The sequence below is a fragment of the Neophocaena asiaeorientalis genome, unplaced genomic scaffold (genome assembly GCF_003031525.2).
Source record: "Neophocaena asiaeorientalis asiaeorientalis breed wild unplaced genomic scaffold, Neophocaena_asiaeorientalis_V1.1 scaffold150, whole genome shotgun sequence".
NCBI classification, from domain to species: domain Eukaryota; kingdom Metazoa; phylum Chordata; class Mammalia; order Artiodactyla; family Phocoenidae; genus Neophocaena; species Neophocaena asiaeorientalis.
In genome coordinates, this window is record NW_020176571.1 from 11528348 (window position 1) to 11552741 (window position 24394).

Genomic DNA, 24394 nt, shown 5'->3' on the forward strand with positions numbered 1-24394 from the left:
TGTTGTGGCCTCTACCGTCGCGGAGCACAGGCTCCGGACGCGCAGGCTCAGTGGCCATGGCTCACGGGCCCAGCAGCTCTGCGGCATGTGGAACTTTCCTTTGGACCGGGGCGCGAACCCGTGTCCCATGCATCGGCAGGTGGACTCTCAACCACTGCGCCACCAGGGAAGCCCTTAAGTGCACTTTGACAATGGCTTCTTGAAATGTAGACATGAAGCTGTTAAGGATTATAGGCAAGGAGGCCAGTATTTGAAGTGGAGGGTGGGAACTAGACCACTGTGCTAGGTGTTACCTCAATTACTGCAAGAAGAGTGTGGTATTATTACATCATCATCATTACACACACAAACACACATTTTCAAAGAAGGAAACATCAGTGCAAAAATCTCAAAAACTGGCCTAGAGGGGCTTCCCTGGTGGCGCAGTGGTTGAGAGTCTGCCTGCCGATGCAGGGCACACGGGTTCGTGCCCCGATCCGGGAGGATCCCACATGCCGCGGAGCGGCTGGGCCCGTGGGCCATGGCCGCTGGGCCTGCGCGTCCGGAGCCTGTGCTCTGCGACGGGGGAGGCCACAGCAGTGAGAGGCCCGCTTACCGCAAAAAAAAAAAAAATTGGCCTAGACCCATGTACCCATTAATCAAAGGAATCCAGAAGACATTCTCGCCGGGACTGGTCTGACTTAGGTTATTTCTTGAAGCAAGCATTATCCAGAAAGAAAAAAATAATAACATTTCTTTAGTTCTATAGTCAGTGGTACGGTGCTATGTTAAACAGAAAATTCAAAACGCAGCTCAAAAAGAAGAGTGATTCCAAAGCCAAACACAGATGAATAATTAATCACAATGTTTCACTCCCTTATACTTTCATTCTCCTTACTTTTCCTCTACCATCATCTCATCACCTGTACCACAGGATCATTGCTGTACCGATTACCTAGATCGTTCATGAGATTCGCCACTATTGCCCCTGCTCCTTCCCACAGCTTGATTGATTTCTGTGTTCTATAGCGGGTCCTGTGTGAGATGCTAGAAATAAGAACAAATTTGATTTGAACCTTGACTTCATGAAGCTTAGAGTCTGGCCTTCCATGTAGGTACATTGGTACCCCTTAATTTGAATTTGTCCTCATTATATATATGTTCTTCCTGTCTGGTTTCTGTTTTGTGGGTGAGTTTATAAGCAAATGTTCGTGGAGAAGGGAGTTTTGTGATGTAACCCTTCTAACAACCATTGTAGTGCTATTCATTAATAAACCTATGTTGATATGTTAAACATAAAGCCAGTGCTCAATGTTTTATATGAAGGACCCAGTCAATATTTTGAAGTAAGTGTGCTTCTGGCATTTTCTCCAAAATCTCACACACAGTCGTGAATTTCAGAATTAAGAAGCATCATGTAATATATGGATGTACGTTTATTTTTATATGTGATCTGCTTGGTCCATAAAAGTTTGGTGACAATTTATAGGAATGTATAATAACTAAGTGACTAAATCAGAAAGAAAGACCAATAAATCTATTAGCTTTACGAAAGAGGAAATGATAGAGCTAAGAGGCCGATTATTTAAAAGACCTGCCCAAAGTCACACAACTGATTAGTATCAGAGCTGAGACCCCAGCTCAAGTGATCTGACTTCCAGGCGAGTGTTGTTTCTGGCGGATTGCAGGTGATATACTAGGGGAAGGTCACCCTCACCGCTCATCTTGATAGAGTCAAGAGTACTGACTAAAAACATAGACTCTAGAATTAAACAGATCTGGGTTTCAGACCTGATTTTAACAGCTTCCAGCTCTGAGTCCCTTTCTTTATAAATCTTAGCGTCTTAATCTGTAATGTAAGGAGAAGCATATCCTCCCTCATAGAGTTGTAGCAAAGATAAAAGGACTTGATGCTTAATGCAATGTCTGGAACATAGTAATGCGCACCAGATCGTTAACTTTTATTATTATGCAAACCTAACTGAATACTTTTTGTATCAAGGCAAGAAGATATAGAGGTTCTCTGTAGAAAGCAGAGTAACTGTAATAAATGTACAGAAAGGGCTAATGGAAAGAGGATCACCTAATATAGAAATAAGACCATTTCAGACTGAAAGGAACTCTCACCATCATCTAGTTTAACCTCGTTATTTAACAGTCTATCAAGTATTTCCTATGTTCTGTGGTACATCTTTCCTTCTATTTCTTCAGCTGAGGAGGGATAGGACTGGTGCCTAGCTGGAGGTATATTAGGCTGAACCGAATTCTCTGGAATGGAGACTAAGCCAGTCAGAAATGAGAGAGAGAAAATATTGGATTGCAAAGATGGGGTGAAAATTAGGGGAGGCGTGTGGAGCAATCTTCTAGAGAATAAAGCACATGTTATTTAGTCAGTAGCATACAGGAGCATTTCCCCTTCCCACCTCCAGTCCACCTCTAAATAAGTCCAGGATAAATAAAAAGGTATGAGGAATAGAAGTGATATAAGGTAGCTCAGCAAATATTCAAAACTTAGGGGGAAATTAGTTCATAATTTGTCACCAAGGTCGTGTACAGTATCATTTGCCTTCTCATGTTTTTAGTAGTGTAATATATATACACGTTGTTCGTTCTTATTTTTTTAAAGGCAGTGTAATTTTCCTAAGATGAACTTATTATGAGAGTATATTTAAGTGGTTATGATTCCAGGAAGTCATTTGAATAATTAAAATCAACAACTGCCTAAAATATTATCAAACCAAAGAAACTTTAACCTCACCCTGAAACAATCTACACTCTGTGTTATTCTAAATATTCTAAATGAGTGATTAATGAGCAAGACTCGATTTGCAGGTATGTTCACATGTCTACAATGTTTGTGAAGTTTAAAAGAAAAGTTTGGAGTAATGTCGATAATATAATACCTATATGGTTCAATATCATATTATTTGTGTATATATGTATCAAGGAGGGCCTAGAAGATTGCCTGCCAAAAAGTGGGAAATGGTGAGAGGAGGACAGAAAGACTTCCAATTGACTTCATTTGCTCTTCTGTGGTGTGAGCAATTTTTACAATGATGATTATTAGTTTTATTACTTAAAAATACATTCTAAAGAGATAAAACAGTACTGCTGGCTCTGCAAAACATGTGTTCTTATGCGTAGTTTGTCTCTTCAGGAAGCGCTTTATTAGATGAGATGTCAAACTCTGTTTAGATGGCTTCCAGGAGAATCAAAATTCTAAAACATGGGCAAGAAATACTGACATGAGTGTAAATAGGAAAGAAAAGGTGGAAATGCTCATTTATTAACTCAGTTTAATCTTATTTTGATCAAGTTATTGGAAAAGAAACTTTGGTGTGCTGTTTCCTTACTTACATGTAGAACAAGTTGTACCAGTTCAAATTATACAATTTCTACTGTGTAGAATCATTATTTAGTATTGAAAAAGTTTAACATTTATATCATATAACCATAACTATGTTTATTCTTAAACTCATGATGAGACACAAAAAACTTACAGCATAGGTAAGTTGTCAACAATATTCTTCTTCATTGATTCATGCTCCTTTCTGTAGCAATTTTACAATTTTAGGTACTCTAGATGCCAAAAAGTTAATGAGTAGTAAGAGTTAACTTTATTGATACTCTAGTTTAAGGATCCTAACACTCTACTAGGTATGTTACCTATAGTTTATCAATGAGGAAGTCAAGGTAAGAATTATAAAGAGATTAAAAATTACAAATAAATTCCCATGCTTACAAGGTGTGGAGTCAGGATTTGATCTCAGGCAGTCTAATAGAGAGCCTGTGTTTGTTCCACTAAGCAAAACTGTCTAAAATATCAGAGGCACTAACGGGCAAAGCAGCACATTTCTTAACCTATTAGTTAAACATCAATTCTTATGCATGCCAACATTCAATATTAATAAATACATTTTGCTCATCTGTCTGTTCACACTACTTTTCTCTTTATGGTATTTTTTCCATAGCTAGAAGATTTTTTTAAAAGGAACAGTAGAAGAGCTCATCTAAATGAGAGATGTTCTCTACAACATTATTTTATTGGGTCACAGTAGACTTGCAAAGTGCTAACTGCTATTACCTTTTTTTATTGAAGTATAATAAATTCACAATATTATATTACTTTCAGCTATATAGCATAGTGATTCAATATTTTTTAACATTTTTATTGGGGTATAATTGCTTTACAATGATGTGTTAGTAAGTAGTATATATAAGTCCATGCCACTCTCTCACTTTTCCCAGTTTACACTTCCCACTCCCCATGTCCTCAAGTCCATTCTCTATGTCTGGGTCTTTATTCCTGTCCTGCCCCTAGGTTCTTCAGAACAATTTTTTTTTAAGATTCCATATATATGTGTTAGAGTAGGGTACTTGTTTTTCTCTTTCTGACTTACTTCACTCTGTATGACAGACTCTAGGTCCACCCACCTCACTACAAATAACTCAATTTCGTTTCTTTTTATGGCTGAGTAATATTCCATTGTATATATGTGCCACATCTTCTTTATCCATTCATCTATTGATGGACACTTAGGTTGCTCCCATGTCCTGGCTATTTTAAATAGAGCTGCAATGAACATTGTGATACATGACTCTTTTTGAATTATGGTTTTCTCAGGATATATGCCCAGTAGTGGGATTGCTGGGTCATATGGTAGTTCTATTTTTAGTTTTTTGAGGAACCTCCATACTGTTCCCCATAGAGGCTGTACCAATTTACATTCCCACCAACAGTGCAAGAGGGTTCCCTTTTCTCCACACCCTCTCCAGCATTTATTGTTTGTAGATTTTTAATATCTCTCCATTTGTTTGTATCATCTTTAATTTCTTTCATCAGTGTCCTATAGTTTTCTGCATACAGGTCTTTTGTCTCCTTAGGTAGGTTTATTCCTAAGTACTTTATTCTTTTGGTTGCAATGGTAAATGGGAGTGTTTCCTTAATTTCTCTGTCAGATTTTTCATCATTAGTGTATAGGAATGCAAGAGATTTCTGTGCATTAATTTTGTATCCTGCTACTCTGCCAAATTCATTGATTAGATCTAGTAGTTTTCTGGTAGCATCTTTAGGATTCTCTATGTATAGTATAATGTCATCTGCAAACAGTGACAGTTTTATTTCTACTTTTCCAATTTGGATTCCTTTATTTCTTTTTCTTCTTTGATTGCTGTGGCTAAAACTTCCTAAACTATGTTGAATAATAGTGGTGAGAGTGGGCAACCTTGTCTTGTTCCTGATCTTAGTGGAAATGGTTTCAGTTTTTCACCACTGAGGACAGTGTTGGCTGTGGGTTTGTCATATATGGTCTTTATTATGTTGAGGTAGGTTCCACCTATGCCTACTTTCTGGAGAGTTTTTATCATAAATGGGTGTTGAAATTTGACAAAAGCTTCTTCTACATCAATTGAGATTATCATATGGTTTTATCCTTCAATTTGTTAATATGGTGTATCACATTGATTGATTTGCATATAATGAAGAATACTTGCATTCCTGGGGTAAACTCCACTTGAACATGGTGTATGATCTGTTTAATGGGCTGTTGGATTCTGTTTACTAGTATTTTGTTCAGGACTTTTGCATCTATGGTCATCAGAGATATTGGCCTGTAGTTTTCTTTTTTTGTGACATCTTTGTCTGGTTTTGGTATCAGGGTGATGGTGGCCTCGTAGCATGAGTTTGGGAGTGTTTCTCCCTCTGCTATATTTTGGAAGAGTTTGAGAAGGAGAGGTGTTAGCTCTTCTCTAAATGTTTGATAGAATCCCCTGTGAAGCCATCTGGTCCTGGGATTTTGTTTGTTGGAAGATTTTTAATCACAGTTTCAATTTCATTGCTTGTGATTTGTCTGTTTATATTTTCTATTTCTTCCTGGTTCAGTCTCGGAAGGTTGTGCTTTTCTAAGAATTTGTCCATTTCTTCCAGGTTGTCCATTTTATTGGCATATAGTAACTTGTAGTAATCTCTCATGATCCTTTGTATTTCTGCAGTGTCAGTTGTTACTTCTCCTTTTTCATTTCTAATTCTGTTCATTTGAGTCTTCTTCCTTTTTTCTGGATGAGTCTGGCTAATGGTTTATCAATTTTGCTTATCCTCTCAAAGAACCAGCTTTTAGTTTTATTGATCTTTGCTATTGTTTCTTTCATTTCCTTTACATTTATTTCTGATCTGATCTTTATGATTTCTTTCCTTCTGCTAACTTTGGAGTTTTTTTTTGTTGTTGTTCTTCTTTCTCTAATTGCTTTATGTCTAAGTTTAGGTTGTTTATTTGAGTTGTTTCTTGAGGTATGATTGTACTGCTATATACTTCCCTCTTAGAACTGCTTTTGCTGCTTCCCATAGGTTTTGGGTCATTGTCATCTGTTTCTAGGTATTTTTTTATTTCTTCAGTGATCTGTTGGTTAGTTAGTAGTGTATTGTTTAGCCTCCATGTTTGTATTTTTTACAGTTTGTTTCCTGTAACACAACCATAGTGTTGTGGTCAGAAAAGATACTTGATACGATTTCAATTTTCTTAAATTTACCAAGGCTTGATTTGTGACCCAAGATATGGCCTATCTTGGAGAATGTTCCATGAGCACTTGACAAGAAAGTGTATTCTGTTGTTTTTGGATGGAATGTCCTATAAATATCAATTAAGTCCACCTTGTTTAATGTGTCATTTACAGGTTGTGTTTCCTTATTTACTTTCATTTTGGATGATCTGTCCATTGGTGAAAGTGGGGTGTTAAAATCCCCTACTATGATTGTCTTACTGTCGATTGCCAATATTATGGCTGTTAGCATTTGCCTTATGTATTGGGGTGTTCCTGTGTTGGGTGCATAAATATTTACAATTGTTATATCTTCTTCTTGGATTTACCCCACGATCATTATGTGGTGTCCTTCTTTGTCTCTTGTAATAGCCTTTATTTTAAAGTCTATTTTGTCTGATATGAGAATTGCCACTCCAGCTTTCTTTTGATTTCCATTTGCATGGAATATCTTTTTCCATCCCCTTACTTTCAGTCTGTATATGTCCCTAGGTCTGAAGAGGGTCTCTTGTAGACAGCGTATGTACAGGTCTTGCTTTTGTATCCATTCATCCAGTCTATGTCTTTTGGTTGGAGCTTTTAATCCATTTACATTTAAGGTAATTATCGATATGTATGTTCCTATTACTATTTTCTTAATTGTTTTGTTTGTTATTGTAGGTCTTTTTCTTCTCTTGTGTTTCCTGCCTAGAGAAGTTCCTTTAGCATTTGTTGTAAAGCTGGTTTGGTGGTGCTGAATTCTCTTAACTTTTGTATATTTGTAAAGATTTTTAATTTCTCTGTCGAATCTGAATGAGATCCTTGCTGGGTAGAGTAATCTTGGTTGTAGGTTTTTCTCTTTCCTCACTTTAAATATGTCCTGTGACTCCCTTCTGGCTTGCAGAGTTTCTGCTGAAAAATCAGTTGTTAACCTTGTGGGGATTCCCTTGTATGTTATTTGTTGCTTTTCCCTTGCTGCTTTCAATATTTTTTCTTTGTTTTTAATTTTTCATAGTTTGATTCATATGTGTCTCAGTGTTTCTCTTTGGCTTTATCCTGTATGGTACTCTCTGTGCTTCCTGGACTTGATTGACTATTTCCTTTCCCATATTAGGGAAGTTTTCCACTATAATCTATTCAAATATTTTCTCAGACCCTTTCTTTTTCTCTTCTTCTGGGACCCCTATAATTTGAATGTTGTTGCATTTAAGGTTGTCCAGAGGTCTCTCTGACTGTCCTCAATTCTTTTCATTCTTTTTTCTTTATTCTGCTCCCTGGCAGTTATTTCCACCATTTTTCTGCCAGCTCACTTATCCGTTCTTCTGCCTCAGTTATTCTGTTATTGATTCCTTCTAGAGTATTTTTAATATCAGTAATTTTGTTGTTCATCACTGTTTATTTGCTCTTTAGTTCTTCTAGATCTTTTTTAAATGTTTCTTGTATTTTCTCCATTCTGTTTCTGAGATTTTGGATCATCTTTACTATCATTACTCTGAATTCTTTTTCAGGTAGCTTACCTATTTCATCTTCTTTTTTGGTTTTTTTTTTTTTTTTTTTGGTCTTGTAGGTTTTTACCTTGATCCTTTGTCTGTAACAAATTTTTTTGTTGTTTCTTCTCTTTTTTTCTTCTTTTTTTTTTTTTTTTTTTTTTTGTGATCACTCCAATTGATATTCCCTGGGCTCTGAGGTTCTCCTTTTGGTCCAGCACTTTGGACTCAGAGCTCTCACCAGAGGAACTTGGGTCCAACCTCCGGCCTGGGAACCAAGATCCTGCAAGCCAGTTGCTGGGCGTTCCTCCTGTCCCCTTAGGTGTCCATGGTCCCCCACTGATGCCTGGTAAGTGCCCTAGTTGTGAGGATACATGAATTCCACATTCTCCTAGTATGCCATCTTGACTCCCGGAATTAGCTTTTCTTTATAATGTTTGGTGGAATTCCCCTGTGAAACCCTCCAGTCCTGGGCTTTTGTTTGCTAGGAGTTTTTTGTTTTTTTTTAATTACAAATTCAATTTCACTACTAGTATTCAGTCTGTTCAGATTATCTGTTTCTTCCTGATTCATTCTTGGCAGGTTGTCACAGTAGCCTTGCAAAATGCTTACTGCTGTATCTTGCTGCTTGGCCTGTATCATGGAGTAGAGGACACAATGCTAGGCTTCCAGTCCCAACACTGATCTAGATATGTGATCTTGGCTATTCTCTAGCTTCACTTTCTTGATCTGTTAAATGAGAGATTTGGACTAGATAATCTCTGAGGTAATTTCCATCACTATAATTAAATATTATATGCTTCTAAGTGATGAGAGACTAAAGACATTCCTGCACTGATCTTTGCATGTAATCAGCTGACACTACAATTTAGGATGTCAGACTATCCTTATGTTATTCCTGATTTGATTATGGTTAGAGGTTGATGTGTTTCTAGTGTACGTAGTTACAATTGACATTGATGGGTATAAAGCAGTTCATGGGGCTTATTAAATCTAGCCTTAGAATTTGAATGTTCTGGGTTTCCTCCAGTGCTCATATAAACTATATATCATCCTAATTTTGAAATTTGACCTTCCTCAGCATAAGTAAAGGCTTCTGGATTTCAGAGGCATTTGTGATTTCACAAAGTGTCCCTGAAAACGATGTTAGCCTCTGTGTCACATTCTGAAAGCCCAGCTCTAAATAAATCTTATTGGGTGTTTGGTTTGAAGGTGAACTCAAGCAAATCTATTATTGAAAATCTGGTTCCTGGTGCCCAGTACCAGGTTGTGATGTACCTAAGAAAAGGCCCTTTGATTGGACCACCTTCAGACCCTGTGACATTTGCTATTGGTAAGTTGCCAGCCACAAGAATAATACCTTTATCAGAGTACTATTTGGAGGGGTGCAATTTCTAAGCTCAAGTCATTATCATCATTTATGGGAGGTCCATACTTGTTCACCCAATAGTCAACCTTCAGAGTAATTAATGATTACAATTGTATACCTGAAAGCCATCCTTAGCATCCATTACTTGGGAAAAAGAAAATCTCAGGCAAATATTTTTAGTTTTTAATGATTGTGTCAGAAGAGTGAAAAACCTAGTTATTAGGTAGCAGTGTGAAGCTATTGCTAAGATATTAAACATTCCTTCTTGACTTTCTTTTTTCACTCCCCTCCCTTCTTAGTTCCAACTGGAATAAAGGATTTAATGCTCTATCCCTTGGGTCCTACAGCAGTGGTTTTGAGCTGGACCAGACCTTATTTAGGAGTGTTCAGAAAATATGTGGTTGAAATGTTTTATTTCAACCCTACAACAATGACATCAGAATGGACAACTTACTATGAAATAGCAGCGACTGTCTCCTTGACTGCATCCGTGGTAATCTTTCCTTAACCAGCTGTCACATTTTCCTGTGTCAACAGACATGCTTTCATGTACCAAATGTGTCTGAAAAAATTATTATGTGTTATGTAAATTAGACCGTTTTGTAAATACACACAGGTAGCTTGCTACTTTCAAGGTTTGGGGTTGTTTTTGCTTTTAATTTTTTTGTTGTTTTTTGAGAAAGAGAGAGAGAATTGTGTGAAACTAGCTTTCACTCTTAATTGAGTGTATTTGCTAATTCACATTTTAGTAGACCTACCAAGTGCTTATTGTTTCTCTCTGCTCCTAAGGAAGAAAACACAGGAGATTTCCTCTAGTCATTCAATAATTAGTTGACACTGCTTAACTCTAATGATGGCTGTTCTTGACATTGAAAAATCAGTTAAATACCAATAATGTCAGACCCTTAGAGGATGTTCTTCAAGAGAGCAGGAAAAGATTGCTCTTTCTGAGACTAGAATAATTTTAAAAGTGCAGGTTAGCTACAGGTCACATACAAATTACACAATTGTCCTCTACCCAGTTGACAACTCTGGTGATTGCCACCCAATATGGATGCATCTTTATGGTCCATACTGGGAGAATATAAAGTTGTGAAAGGTTATTTGCCTTAGAAATCGAAGGACATGTACATACAGTGACGTACAAATAAATACTAATTCTCTTGTGTAATGTAACTTAGGAAACTGCAAAAGGAAACCAATACTGAACGTATTTGACTCTATATCTTTTGATCACTTTTTTTAATGGGAAACGGGAAATACAAAAAGGCAAAAGGAAATTAAAAATTACTTTTTTCATAGCCTGAGAGAAGTAAGTAACTGTATTCCGAAAATATGATTTTCCCTCTTAGTCTTTTGTCTCCTTGCTTTTTTCAGAGGATAGCTCATCTGTTGCCAGCATGGTACTACAACTTTCGAGTTACCATGGTAACATGGGGAGACCCGGAACTGAGCTGCTGTGACAGTTCCACCATAAGCTTCATAACAGGTGAGTGTGTGGGAAATGGTCCCATGAGGAGAGATCACTATTTTGAGGAAGTTCTGAGGGGACCCATCTCCAGAAATTGCTAGTCATTCACCCAGGACCGACTGAGTATCAATTTCACAGAAGATGATATACTTGATTCTGAAAATTTATTATTTGTTTAAATAATAGCCTTTAAAATTAAAATATAATTTGTATCCTGAGTTACTGTCCTTAATTTCTTTTTATCCTGAGTCACTGCCCTGGATTTATGCACCCCTGTTCAGAATTGATTAGAATCGAGATGTAGCAGGCAGAGCTTTCAGCTTTATACTACACTCAAATGATTTTATCCATTTTGATAACTGTATTTGGTAGAGTGCCTCCATTTCCTTATTAATTAAGCCATTTTCAAAGTCACAGGCTGACTGCAGTACTGTCCACCGCAGGAATTAAAACAGACCTGGAGACACATAAACTTGGGTGTGTGAGTCACACGTTTGCCACCTTCCACCTGTAAACTCCAGCAAGTTAATTATTCTAAACCTCAGTTTCTTTCAGGTGAAAAATAGGAATGATAATAGTATCTATAATCTGCTATTATTATCTATTGTTACTTCCCAATTAAAAAAGCTACTTAGCAAAATACAGGGCACAAAGTTTAAATACTCAAAAAACTGTTAGTGTTGGATCCTCAGAACCTAAAATTATGTAGATAACTATCATATGGCAGAGATGGCAGAGGTGGGCAGAGGTAGCAACAAGAAGAGGAAATTCATCCGAGAAACAGTAACCCTTATGGTCTGAACTAAGATTTTTTCAAGAACTTTTGATGGGACTGCAAAGCCATAATTAAAGTTATACTGAGAAAAGAAAAGAGAAAGATACTGTTTAGGTGAAGAATAATTTTGTCAAAATAATTTACTCACTGGACTTCTAGCTTTACCCTGTTGAGATTTATCCATTAAAAAAACAATGGAAAGAAATTAATCATGTGAATTCTTACACAATCAACTTACATAGTTCATGACTGTTGTTTACTGGCCAATGTCAAGAGCTTCCTTTGTTCCAGATGTTAATAGTAATATTAAAGTAGAGAAGTGAAAGACTACCATAAAAAGAGAAAATACCAATTATTTGACAAGCCCTGTGTTAGCCTTTTTGACTATATTCATAATCACGTACTTAATTATAATTAAACTTCATTGTATCAGTAATTCATACACTTATCTTTATTGAGATTAACACTCTGAGAATGCTCTTTCCTTAGACAGAGCAGCTGTCTGGAAAAAGCCCAGACATCACATCTGATCACTTGATTGAGCAGCCTTGACCCTGCTAATTTCCAGCTGTAGAACTTTGAGCAAATTATCTTAATGATCCTGGACTTGTATTTTCTCACTGGTAAAACTCAAAATATTGCCTAACAACTGGCTAATGAAACAAAGCTAAGCGTAGGGAACTTGCTGTAGTGAGCCAGGACACTTTCTGGACAGAGTGTTCGTGGTGTCTCCCAAGGGGGACATCAGAAATGAAATATTAATAGGATTTGGAGTTCTGGACTCAAATGATTTAGGTGTGCCTTTCTAAGTTGGGAACTACCTGGGAATGGGCAAAGGTCATGAGGTAAGAGTTAGGTGGACAAAGCAAGTCTGGATATGTAAACTATGGTTAATAAGCAAGCTACTTGCCTAGGTGAGCAGTCTATTGTCTCCAATAAATTGATCTTTGGGAATTTCTTATTTTTTCCTGGGACCAACCACTAAATCATGCTGACACTGGGGATCCACAGTGTTATCTAAGCATATTGACACAGATGGTCTCAATTCTCACATCTATAAAATGGGCATAATAATACCTCATAGGGTAGTGTGAGAATTAAATTATATAATCTAAATCATTATTAAAGTACATATGGTAGCTGAGTTTTATTTTTATACCTGTATCTAAAACTAGTTGAAATTTTAGCTTTTGGTCAGGGGGGGCTTTCTCCCCTCATTTCAATTTTAAAGCAAATAAAGACCTCATACTTTACTTTCGTATGTTTTCCAATTGTAATCCGAATTGCCAAATTGTGTGGGAATAGGAATAAAATGCTTGAATAAGGTGCGATTTATTAGAACCTCAAGTCTATTATCTTTGTTAGGCAGTTTGTCTGCAAGTCAAGTTCCTAATTATGCTGGTGTACCAAATAATGTTTAATAAACAAATAGTGACATCTGGTGGCCTTTCAGCAATATGCTGGATTTGAAATCAACAACATGGAGTATAAAAATGTGAAGACTTCATACCTGTGAGCGAGAGATATATACTTCTGGCTTTGCAATTTTAAATATGTTCACTCAAATTAGAACTTGAGAAAATATCCTTTGAAGAAATATACATATAGGTTCTTGTATATAGTGAATTATGTAAAAATATGTTATGAGGCTATAAAGAAACCAGGGTTATTTTCCTTTATTTGAATTTTCTGCAATATGATATGGGTTTGTGCTACTTATAGACATTGTTGATATTTCAAGATTTTATTGTCAAACATATAGAAATGCTACTCATACTTAGCATGAAACAGAAATATGGTTTTTACTATTACATATCTCTTTAGTGAATAATTGTATCTGAAAGCATAGATAGTTATGAATGTTTGTGATACGTATTAGTGCATGTTAAAGAAAATAAGTCTTTTTGATTTGTTGAAATTCTCCTCCAAACATTGGTTGGTTTGGGACTGTGTCTTGGAATAGGACACTTGACTATCTTCAAACCAACATCACATGGAATTTAAATTCAACTGTGTATTTGTTAAAACCTTCAGAATTATCAGTTACTTTAAAAAATAATTAAAGTGTGCTTTCAAAGCTTATGTATTATAAAGCTTGTGATGAACTCTCCTCCCCTATCAGAATTTTTAAAAATTTAAACGTGTAAAGTTATAAAATAAATTCATAAATTCAGTGTCAGGGAGAATTTAGCTTTTTAAAGTTAAAAATCTTTTCCTTCCCTCCCTTAATACTTGCTTCAGCAACTTTTATATAGAGCCTACCTTCCGCGAAGCACTGCGCTAGACACTGTCAATGCCATTGTCTTGTTATCTTATGGGCATTATTTTTCTGTTCCTCTACTCATTGATCCTACTGTTCTTTATTCCCGTAAACTTCTTTGCTGCCACAATAAAAAAGATTTATGTTTACAGGACCCGAGTTTCCAGTACCGCTTGGAAAATAAGTTCACCAGTGCCTAATAATATTAATTTATTGATCCAACAATAAATTAACCCCAAATTTCACCCAAACGTGTGAACATTTTTGGAATCTTGTAAATGAAATTTATATAAAAATACTTGCTGTCCTCAGGTATAGGTCTGGCTGTCTTGGGTCTGAGCCATACAAGGTAGTGTCTCACAAAACAAGTGCCCACCTCATACCACCAAACTTCACTATATTATCGACAGGTCCAAGAGTCCTTAGGGCCATCATGAGGTGTGAATTTTAATTCTCTAAATTAACTCTGTATGGGATTTCATGCTCTGTTGATAAGTACTTTAATTATTCATAGTCTCTTATACTAAAGTGTAGTTCTTTCCTCCCTCATAGCCCCAGTTGCTCCAGAAATCACTTCTGTGGAATATTTCAACAGTCTGTTATATATCAGTTGGACATACGGGGATGACACTACTGACCTCTCGCATTCTAGAATGCTCCACTGGATGGTTGTTGCAGAAGGAAAGAAGAAAATTAAAAAGAGTGTATGTGTCTTTGATTCCCAGTATTGGGCATCTGTTGAAAACCATGAAGCAAACATTTATTGAGACATCAAAAAAATATTTGTATGCCAAGTGGCACTGTTTTTGGTTCTGGAGACAGGCTAGTGAACAAAAATTAAATTCCTTCTTTCACAGAGCTTAGCTTTTAATCTTTAGTAGTGAGTAGTAATCATTGTTTCTATTGATTATTGATTTCACCTGTGTTTAAAGTTATGCCTGAGCTTTTTCTTCAGGATACTAAACATTTTCGAGAAAACCATAGTTATTTCATTATTTTCTCCATATATCCCCAGCACCTAAATATACGGATGTGTTGGAAATACAAATTTCTTTTCTCCTGGTTTATTAAGCTTTTTGTTATAGTAGTTAGGGTACCAACTAAATGACTGTAATAATATTTTTTTTAAGGCTGTGGATTAAAGAATATCAACACCTATGTCTCTCTCATGGTACCCAGCACTAACAGGGCACCTCTGCTGTGAGGGATCATCCAGGGGTCCAGATTCTTTCTATTTTGCTGCTGCATCTGCCACTATGTGTGGTCCTCATCTGCAGAGGCAAAACTTCCTCATCTTTACAGCCATATTCCAGCCCACAGGAAGGGGAAAAGAGAGGACACAAAGGCCCAGCGCATACAGGGTGTGAACAAATCTATAAGTTGCCCATGGTAACTCCTCTTACCCATGGTACCTCCTCTTACCCATGGTTGGAATGGGGTCACATGGTCCCCACTAGCTCTAGAAGAAACTGGGAAATGTAGTCTTAAGTTAAGAAAGCAGGTGTCCATAGACATGGTTAGGTTTCTTTTGAGCTTCTCAGCTAAGGCTGAACAATGTTCCTGTTAGTAAAACCAAGCAATTGCTTTTTCTAAAATTTGCTGTGAATATGAGGGGAAAAAATCAGAGTAATACCCATTCCAAAGAAAGGAATTAATCACAAAAATGTCCCTTTATGTATTGTGCCTATTTAAGGCTACCTTGCATTTGGCTCAGCTGAGAAATTTATATCATGTTTAGAGGAAATAATATATTCGTAAGGCTTAATCAACTGTAGATTGCAGCACAGAACAGAGAGGGAACATCTGTGATAGCCCTGTAGTTGTTTGGAATGGTATTCTAGTTCAAGGCCATTAGAAGCTTAAAGCCTCCATTCTGATGATCTTGCAGGTAACACGCAATGTCATGACCACAATTCTCAGCCTGCCTCCGGGAGATATCTACAATATCTCCGTAACTGCTTGCACTGAAAGAGGAAGTAATACCTCCATGCTCCACCTCGTCAAGCTAGGTAAGAAAAGTACACAGGTGTGTGTGTGAAAATAATCATGCTGGGAGAACTAGTGTGTGCATCTCTTGGTTTAACATGGTCTTCACAACTCAATGAAATAGAAAAAAAAATGGTTTGCTGTCTTTTATAAGTACAAAAGAGACATAATACTATCAAAAGAGTACATTCAACTTATAAATTTCTGTGAGTGCAGTGTTTACTGTGCTGGAGACAAGAGTGTTCATCATTCACAGTAAGGCTAGAGGAACCAACGAGTCTTAGAATTTTAGAGATGGATGGACCTTAGAGATTACCTAGTGCCGTGTTCTCAACCCTATCAGACACCATTCCCCTTTTATATAAATATTATGCAATGCCCTCATTAATATCTTAAATTGAAATTCATAGATAAAATAATCCACATGTTGATTTTTTTTAATTTGATATAAATCCTAACTCTAATCCAAAATCAAAATAAAAGAAAAATAATTTATAAAAAATAATATGGATTCCCTATGTATATGTTCAGGTACAGCTTTTAGCTATTCTAAAAGTCATAATGGGACTACCTGATGACTACATACAATGAAAACGAATAAATGTGAGTTTGCAAGAAGTAACAGGATCAGTAGTTCTTCCATACAGGAAGTATAAAAATAAATGAATAAATCTATATTAATTAATTTATTATTATTAATTAGAAATAAATTATTTAAATAATTAAAAATAAAGCATATAAAAGTACAGGTGGACCCTAGAATAAAACCTAGAGTTAGGATAAGTAATAAGAGACTAGACAAATTTGCCTGTGATGAAAGAAAGAGGGAAATAACCTTAGTTAAAGTAGAGATAACATGCTGAGAAAAATAGTAAGCCGTGGATGAGGGAAAATGAAGAAACTATGATATTATTGCAAATGAGCTGGAACTTATTGTGTAGTGTCGAAATAATTATTTATAGTATGAAAAACAGCTTGGAAGTGACACTATATGACACAAAACACATGTTCTACGTTCAACAATCTACCATGTATTAAAGTAAATATTTAGTTTCTGGTACTTAAAGGGACCTCAGAAGTAATATCCTATAATCAGCCATAGGCAAAAGAGGACAGATGGACAAAAAGTTGGGTGGTAGACCTCTTGGAGCAGTATCAGTTTGAGAATGATAACCCCAAAATAAATGCAGTTCAATATGTAATTTTCACAGCAGAGATCTCATCATTTTTATAGTTGAAAATTTTAAATATATACATAACTAGACATCATGAAATCATTTCCTGATCCATACAAATATTGAATCATTATGTTGTACGCCTGAAACTAATACAATGTTGTGTGTCTATTATAATTCAATAAAAAATAGATGTATATGGCAATAAAAATAAATTCAAAACATTTAGTTCAACTTCCTGACATCACCGTTTCAGATATCTGCTAATTTATATTCTGTGTCTGTCTGTAAAAGTTTCAAATCGTTTCTGTTATTACACACGTTCATATGTGCAGCTATAAGTAAAGAACAATCCAGGGTGTTTTATTAGCAGCTTAAATACCAGGAGCAGCAGCGCTGACAGTGATGTACCTTTAGAAAACTCTTGGAAAATCCAGAACCAAACAAAACAATCTTTTCTTAGTTTATCCACTAGTTGCATTTCTCTATAATTCAGTGCATAAGACACAAAGTCTTAAATCTTTTTTGTCTCTTATTTGGCACAGTAAAAACTAAACTCTTGCACTGAAATCCTTTAGAATTAATTTGGTAATTGAAAATGCATGATGTACTAAATAGACGCTATGGGCAGAAAAAGTGAATTATTGAGTAGGTTTTTTTAATAACATTTTTTTAAAAATTTTATTGGAGTATAGTTTATTTACAATGTTGTTTTAGTTTCAGGTGTACAGCAAAGTGACTCGGTTATACGTATACATATATTCATTCCTTTTCAGATTCTGTTCCCATATAGGTTATTACAGAATATTTAGTAGAGTTCCCTGTGCTATACAGTAGGTCCTTGTTGGTTATCTATTTTATATAGAGTAGCATGTGTATGTTAATTCCAAGCTCCTAATTTATCCCTCCCCTCTCCACGTTTCCCTCTGGTAACCATAAGTTTGTTTTCAAAATCTGTGAGTCTGTTTCTGTTTTGTAAATAAGTTCATTTATATCATTTTTTAAAATTAGATTCCACATATAAGTGATATCATATGATATTTGTCTTTCTCTGTCTGACTTATTTCTCTTACTATGATAATCTCTAGATCCATCCATGTTATTGCAAAGACATTATTTTGTTTGACATTACAGCTGAGTAATATTCCATTGTATATATGTACCACACCTTCTTTATCCATTCCTCTGTCAATGGACATTTAGGTTGCTTCCATGTCTTGGCCATTGTAAACAGTGCTGCAATGAACATTGGGGTGCATGTATCTTTTTGAATTATGGTTTTCTCTGATATATACCCAGGAGTGGAATTGCTGGATCACATGGTAGCTCTATTTTAGTTTTTTAAGGAACCTCCATACTGTTCTCCATATTGGCTACACCAATTTACATTCCCACCAACAGTGTAGGAGGGTTTCTTTTTCTCCACACCCTCTCCAGTATTTATTGTTTGTAGAATTTTTGATGATGGCCATTCTGACCGGTGTGAGGTGATACCTCATTGTAGTTTTGATTTGCGTTTTTCTGATAATTAGTGATGTTGAGCATCTTTTCATGTGCTTTTTGGCCATCTGTATGTCTTCTTTAGAGAAGTGTCTGTTTAGATCTTCTGCCCATTTTTGGATTGGGTTTGATATTGAGCTGTATGAGCTGTTTGTATATTTTGGAGATTAATCCCTGGGTCACTTCATTTGCAAATATTTTCCCTCATTCTGGGGGTTGTCTTTCCATTTTGTTTATGGTTTCCTTTACTGTGCAAAAGCTTTTAAGTTTAATTAGATCCCATTTGTTTATTTTTGTTTTGTTTTTTTAAATTACTCTAGGAGGTGGACTAAAAAAAGATATTGCTGTGATTTATGTGAAAGAGTGTTCTGCCTATGTTTTCCTCTAAGAGTTTTATAGTGTCCAGCCTTACATTTAGGTCTTTGATCCATTTTGAGTTTATTTTTGTGTATGGTGTTGAATAGTTTTTAAATAACATCTTAATTCCATTTGTGTCCTTCTTCATGGCAACTTTCTTCAAAATTATCTTACTTAACCTTAAATTTTTTTCCAATATTAATTGCATGATAAAGTACTTGTACTTATATTTAGAGTGGATTTATTCTGATGCAACGTTATAAATTCATGCGGAACGTGGGACATGGGACAATTTTTCTCTTTGGAACTTTCTTGCTTATGGCAGGACATCTAGTATTTCTGAGCCCTGCCCACAGAAGTATGGTTAACTTCCTCCATTGTGACTACTAAAAACGTTTCTGCAAATCTCCAAGCACCCTCAAGGGGGCGGTACTACTCCTATTGAGAATCATGTGTAGAGTTCTTTCATGCACTGCACACAATCTGCTTTTCCCTAGCAGTCTATACCTGAATTCCAGGAATGTGGAGATCACCGGCTTCCAACATTGCACGATCTATTTATTAAGACAAAAAAATCACCTGATTCCAACCATTAACTCTGATTTTGTTCTCTGTATGAATGTTAGTTCAAAACTTGTTTCCAGGTAACTGGAATTACTTGAAGATCATGCCTGTGTTCCCCAAGACTTTCTTTTCCCAAGCTTTATTAGCAGAAGCAACCATAAGTGTTTCTCGGGTTTCTAGATGCTTTCTCCAACTTATTTGGTTTGTTGGTCTCCCTTAAAGTACAAGTTCAGAAGTGGTCTTACCAAAGTAGCATTCAGTGGCCTATTGTGTGTTTTGCTGTCATTTTTATGTGACATTATGGATGATCCGTGAAGCCTCAGGAATATGGGTTAAAGTCATGAACTGGGACAATTACACTCAAACAAATAGGAATGTGAGTAAAAAACCGTCATAATTTCCCAAACTTATCATGAGGTTTTTGAGTCCCCATGTCTCCCCATTAACAGACAGGACTGCCTAAACCAGTTTAGGAAGTTCCTTTGAGAGCTTCCCTGGTGGTGCAGTGGTTAAGAATCTGCCTACCAATGCAGGGGACACAGGTTCGGGCCCTGGTCCGGGAAGATCCCACATGCCGCAGAGCAACGAAGCCCATGCACCACAACTACTGAGCCTACACTCTAGAGCCCGAGAGCTACAACTGCTGAGCCCACAGGTTGCATGCCTAGAGCCTGTGCTCTGCAACAAGAGAAGCCACCCAATGAGAAGCCTGTGCACTGCAACGAAGAGTAGCCCTGCTCGCCATAACTAGAGAAAGCCTGCACGCAGCAACAGAGACCCAGCGCAGCCAATAAAAGAAATAAAATAAAAATACATACTTTTTTAAAAGTTCCTTTGAACTTTTCAAATAGGGAAGACACGTTCCCGCAGCAATTATTTCTAGTGAATCATTACCCTTAGAATTGATAAGCTTTTCCATGTTGGTATCTTAATATCAGACAGAATATTACCTCTATCCTGTTCCTCTCTGAAAGCAAGACAATCTTTATATAATGTGCCTGTCCTTAGCCCTTTTTTCTCCCCTGAAAATGAAATAACCCTACTTTTTATCCATTTGTCTAAAGGTCTATTTTCCATTCTACTAATGGCATTATTGTGTTTTATAAGCTCTTTCAATTTTCTGTAACACACACTACCTTGTCTGCTGTAGACGCTTCACAGATATTTGTTGAATGGAATTGAAACTATAGACCTCGAAGCTGAAATCAGTATTACAGTTAATATTTAACCGAAACAAGTTTCAGCTTTCAGAGAAGTGAAACATCTTGCTTTAGTAATAACTGAACTGCAATTTTTTTCACAAAACATTCATTCTTGCCATTTTTATGTTTCTATACAGCATTCAGTTAGTATACATAAAAGTCAAGTTAATTCTACTTTACAGAAAAATACAGCTCTGGCACCCAGATTTTCAGTGCTTGTTTAAATCAGAATGCCATCGTTAACCTAGGAGCAACACTGTTGAATCAACCCTGAGTTTAATTTCTCTGTATAGAGATCTCTTTGGAATGGCTCTACTTGCTGTCATGGAGGACAGGATCTACATCTGGAGAAAGAAACCAGAAATCCAGAACAACATAAATTAATCCAAGATGGCATGTACAAGGGTAGAAAGCTCTCAAAAGTGTTGCCAAAATTTTTCAATTATTATGTCATCAACAGACACCCAGAGAGATATGTGCCATTAGTGGTGCCGTTTGCAAGGCTTGGAGCCAGTCATCCCATTAAGAATCTTAGTTTCATGGTACTATGGTGGTGCGTGATGACAGCTCACTTTGGCAGTTAACACAAATGTCAATCAAATCTGCACTAAGACTTGTCATTTTACAAGAGCTCGTTGGTCTGCATACAACTGTGGCTTCAATGAGCAACCAGTTGTAACTTCTAGTCTTGGTGAATCTACCTGGAACTCTGGAGAAACTTTAGGAGGATTTGATAAGCTTGCATCGTACAATCAGTTTTCCAACCTAAAAAGAAAAAAAAAAGGCTGGGGTGGGGGAGGAAGGAGTGAGGAAAAGAAACAAGAATGAGAAAGAAATAAGAATGAGATTCATAAAATAGATCTATGGTAATAGAATATCCATTCATTAATTTATTTAACAAATATATGCTGAGAAACTTCTAAGCACTGCTCAGATGCCAGACTTCTTATCGTAATAAACCCAAAAAGTTACGTTCATTTTCTGTTCACAAGGAGCTTACGATCTAGTGAAGGGAGAGGTGGTCATAAGTGCTTTACAGAGCATTAAAATAGGGTAGTATGATGCAGTTGGCTTTGGAGTAAAAGCTTTCTCTGAGGAAGCAACGAGAAGAGATCTGAATAACGAGGATCATCCATGAAAAGGTTGAGGAAGAGCACGTAGGCAGAAAGAACAGGAGAAGTCAGATTATATGGGACTTGCGAGGCATGGAGTTGAGATTTTGTTTTGAAATTGCACATTTGAAGCCATTTAGAGAATTTAACATAAATAATCTGACTTATATTTAAAATAAGCCTTCCAGTTGCTCAAGGGAGAAAGGATTTGGGGGTCAACAATAAAGGTAGGGAGACCAATTAAGGGATTATTTGTCATTAGCCTTAAAAACAGCATTCTAATGAAAATAAGTGCTGTGGGAAATGATGGTAACTTTGACTGAAATGGTAATAATGGAGATGGAGAAAACTGGGCAGAATTCAGGAGCTGTTTTGGAGGTTGTGTCCCCAGAATTTTCTGATGGGGTGAAACAGCAAATGAGAGAAAGAGAGATTAAGAATGTCTCCTAGGCTTTGCTCTCGAGCAACTAGGGTGGTGGGTGGTACAATTTACTGAGATTGAAAGGACTAGAAAAACTAGAAGAGGAAGAAACTGGAGGAAAGCCGAGAGTCAAGGATTCTTCCTCAGACATAAAAAAATCAAAAGGACATCCAAGTGCAGTTTTCAAGTAAAGAGACTGTTGATATATGTGTCTGGAGATCAGGGGAGAATTCTAGGGTGGAAACATAAATTTGGGGGTGTCTGGATAAGATCATCAAGTACTAAGTAGAAACAGAGTAGAGGAGCCCCGGGTCTAGCCAAGAAGAACCACTCTCTAGCGTTTAGAGACTGAGCAGAGGGAGAGCAGTTAGCAAGAGAGACATGGAAGGAACAGCCAATAAAGTCAGAGAAAGGCGAAAAACAGAATGTGTACACCACTATTGTCAAAGGTCTGCTTTATCCTGACCACCAACCTGCTCAGGCAGGCTCAAGATAAGGACTCAGATAACTTTAGTTCTGGGAGAGATTTGGAGATAATTTAGTGTAATGTCCTCATTTGGGCAAGTTGAAACCTAGAGAGATCTGTTGAGCCTGGATCTAGAAACAGTACTTTTTAATCCATCTGCTGGCTTATGTCTTCCTGGATTTGGGGCGTATTTTTTTTTCTAAAAACTTCATTTTTCTATGAACGCATTTAACAGAGCAGGAAGGAGCCTCACACCCATTCCTGTGGCTTTCTGTTCCTGTTTGGGAATTTGAGCATTGTGAAATTGGCTTGATTTCCTTAATCTCCGCCATGAAAGTTTTTATATAGATGAGAAATCTTTAAAACATAATTTGACGATAGATACAGATGTTAGGAATTGGGGGGATATTAGAATCTGCTCTCTTCTCTCACTCTCTCTCTCTCTCTCTCTCTCTCATGCACACTCACACATCAAATTTTAGTAGCTTACAAATAATTATATCCATTTTGATGAAATGTAATTTCTGACTATATAAAAGCCCAGCCATTACAAGGTACCGCCCGCCCTTCCTGGTCTCTCTTGTCAGTTGAGAAAATTTGCTTAATTCTTATGTTGAAGTCATTGAGTGTACAATTTTGGGAAATAGTTACTTGGATATATGCACTTCTCATTTTTGGAACGAATTGAGTTAAGTGTTGTGAGTCATGGCAAACTGAAGTCTAAAGTTCCTCTCCCTAGCCACCCATCCCTTTCCTTGAATCCTCTCCCGGTAAGTGACTAACTTGTCATTCCCCTTACCCACCACCAAAACAAACAAACAAAAATGAGTTCAATAAGAAGGTGAATAAATTTGTGTCAATGTAGCACAGAGAGAGGAAAGGAAGATGAACGAATGAATGGATTGAAGAGAGGGAGGAAATGATAAAGGAAAGAAAGTGTGTATATCCTTTATTTATATATATTTATATTTAACATAATTTATATATATATAAACACACTTTATGCAGATATTCTATTAATTTGGGTAATAATATGACTGTGATGGCTGGCAAAAATTTACCAAGTACAACATATATATACCACCAGTCAATTAGAAAGAAGATAATAAAATAACCAAGGTACTATAGTTTTTAAAAATTAACTTATCCTATCAGTCAACAAATCTTTATTTAACATTTATTATGTGCTTCCCACTAATCTAGGTGCTGAGGATACAGAAATGAACAAAGCTGACAGAAATTTCTATCCTCCTTCTAGTGGAGAAAAAGAGACAAGCATAAATATAAGGATGCCAAATGGTGATAAGTGTTATGGAGAAAAATGAAGCAGGAAGAGTTCTGTGGTACAGGTGGGGATGCAGTTTTTGTAGGGATGGGGATAGAGGAAGCTGCACTGTGAAGGTGCTATTTCAGCCAAATCCTGAGGGAGCTGCAGATGCCGAGCAGGCAGCTGGGAGGAGAGACTGTAGGCAGAAGGAACCACAGATGCAAAGTTCAAGAAGCAGCACTGCGCTTGGAAAGTTCAAGGAAAAGTTGAGAAGGCAGTGTCACTGACGTGGAATAGAGACAAAGAAGAGTAACTTAGAAGGCAGAAAGGTAGCAAGGGAACAAATCGTGCAGGATTTAACCAGAGGCAGATGACGTTCCCCTGGATGGTTCAAGCAGAGGAGTAACATGACCTGACCAGTTCCAGGGATCACATGGGTGAGGGTAAAAGCAGGAGACCAGTTAGATAAGATGACCTTTCATCCCAGTTG

General features: G+C 36.7%; 1 protein-coding gene across 3 annotated transcripts in view; it reads left to right on the forward strand.

The window, feature by feature from the left end:
- PTPRO (protein tyrosine phosphatase receptor type O) overlaps positions 1–24394 on the forward strand; it is a 229045-nt gene that overhangs the window by 146121 nt on the left and 58530 nt on the right. For all 3 annotated transcript variants that reach the window (XM_024733334.1, XM_024733335.1, XM_024733333.1), the window contains exons 8-12: positions 9192–9312; positions 9648–9841; positions 10726–10837; positions 14407–14558; positions 15743–15863. In XM_024733334.1, coding sequence (XP_024589102.1) covers positions 9192–9312; positions 9648–9841; positions 10726–10837; positions 14407–14558; positions 15743–15863 — 700 coding nt within the window. The remainder of the gene's footprint in view (positions 1–9191; positions 9313–9647; positions 9842–10725; positions 10838–14406; positions 14559–15742; positions 15864–24394) is intronic.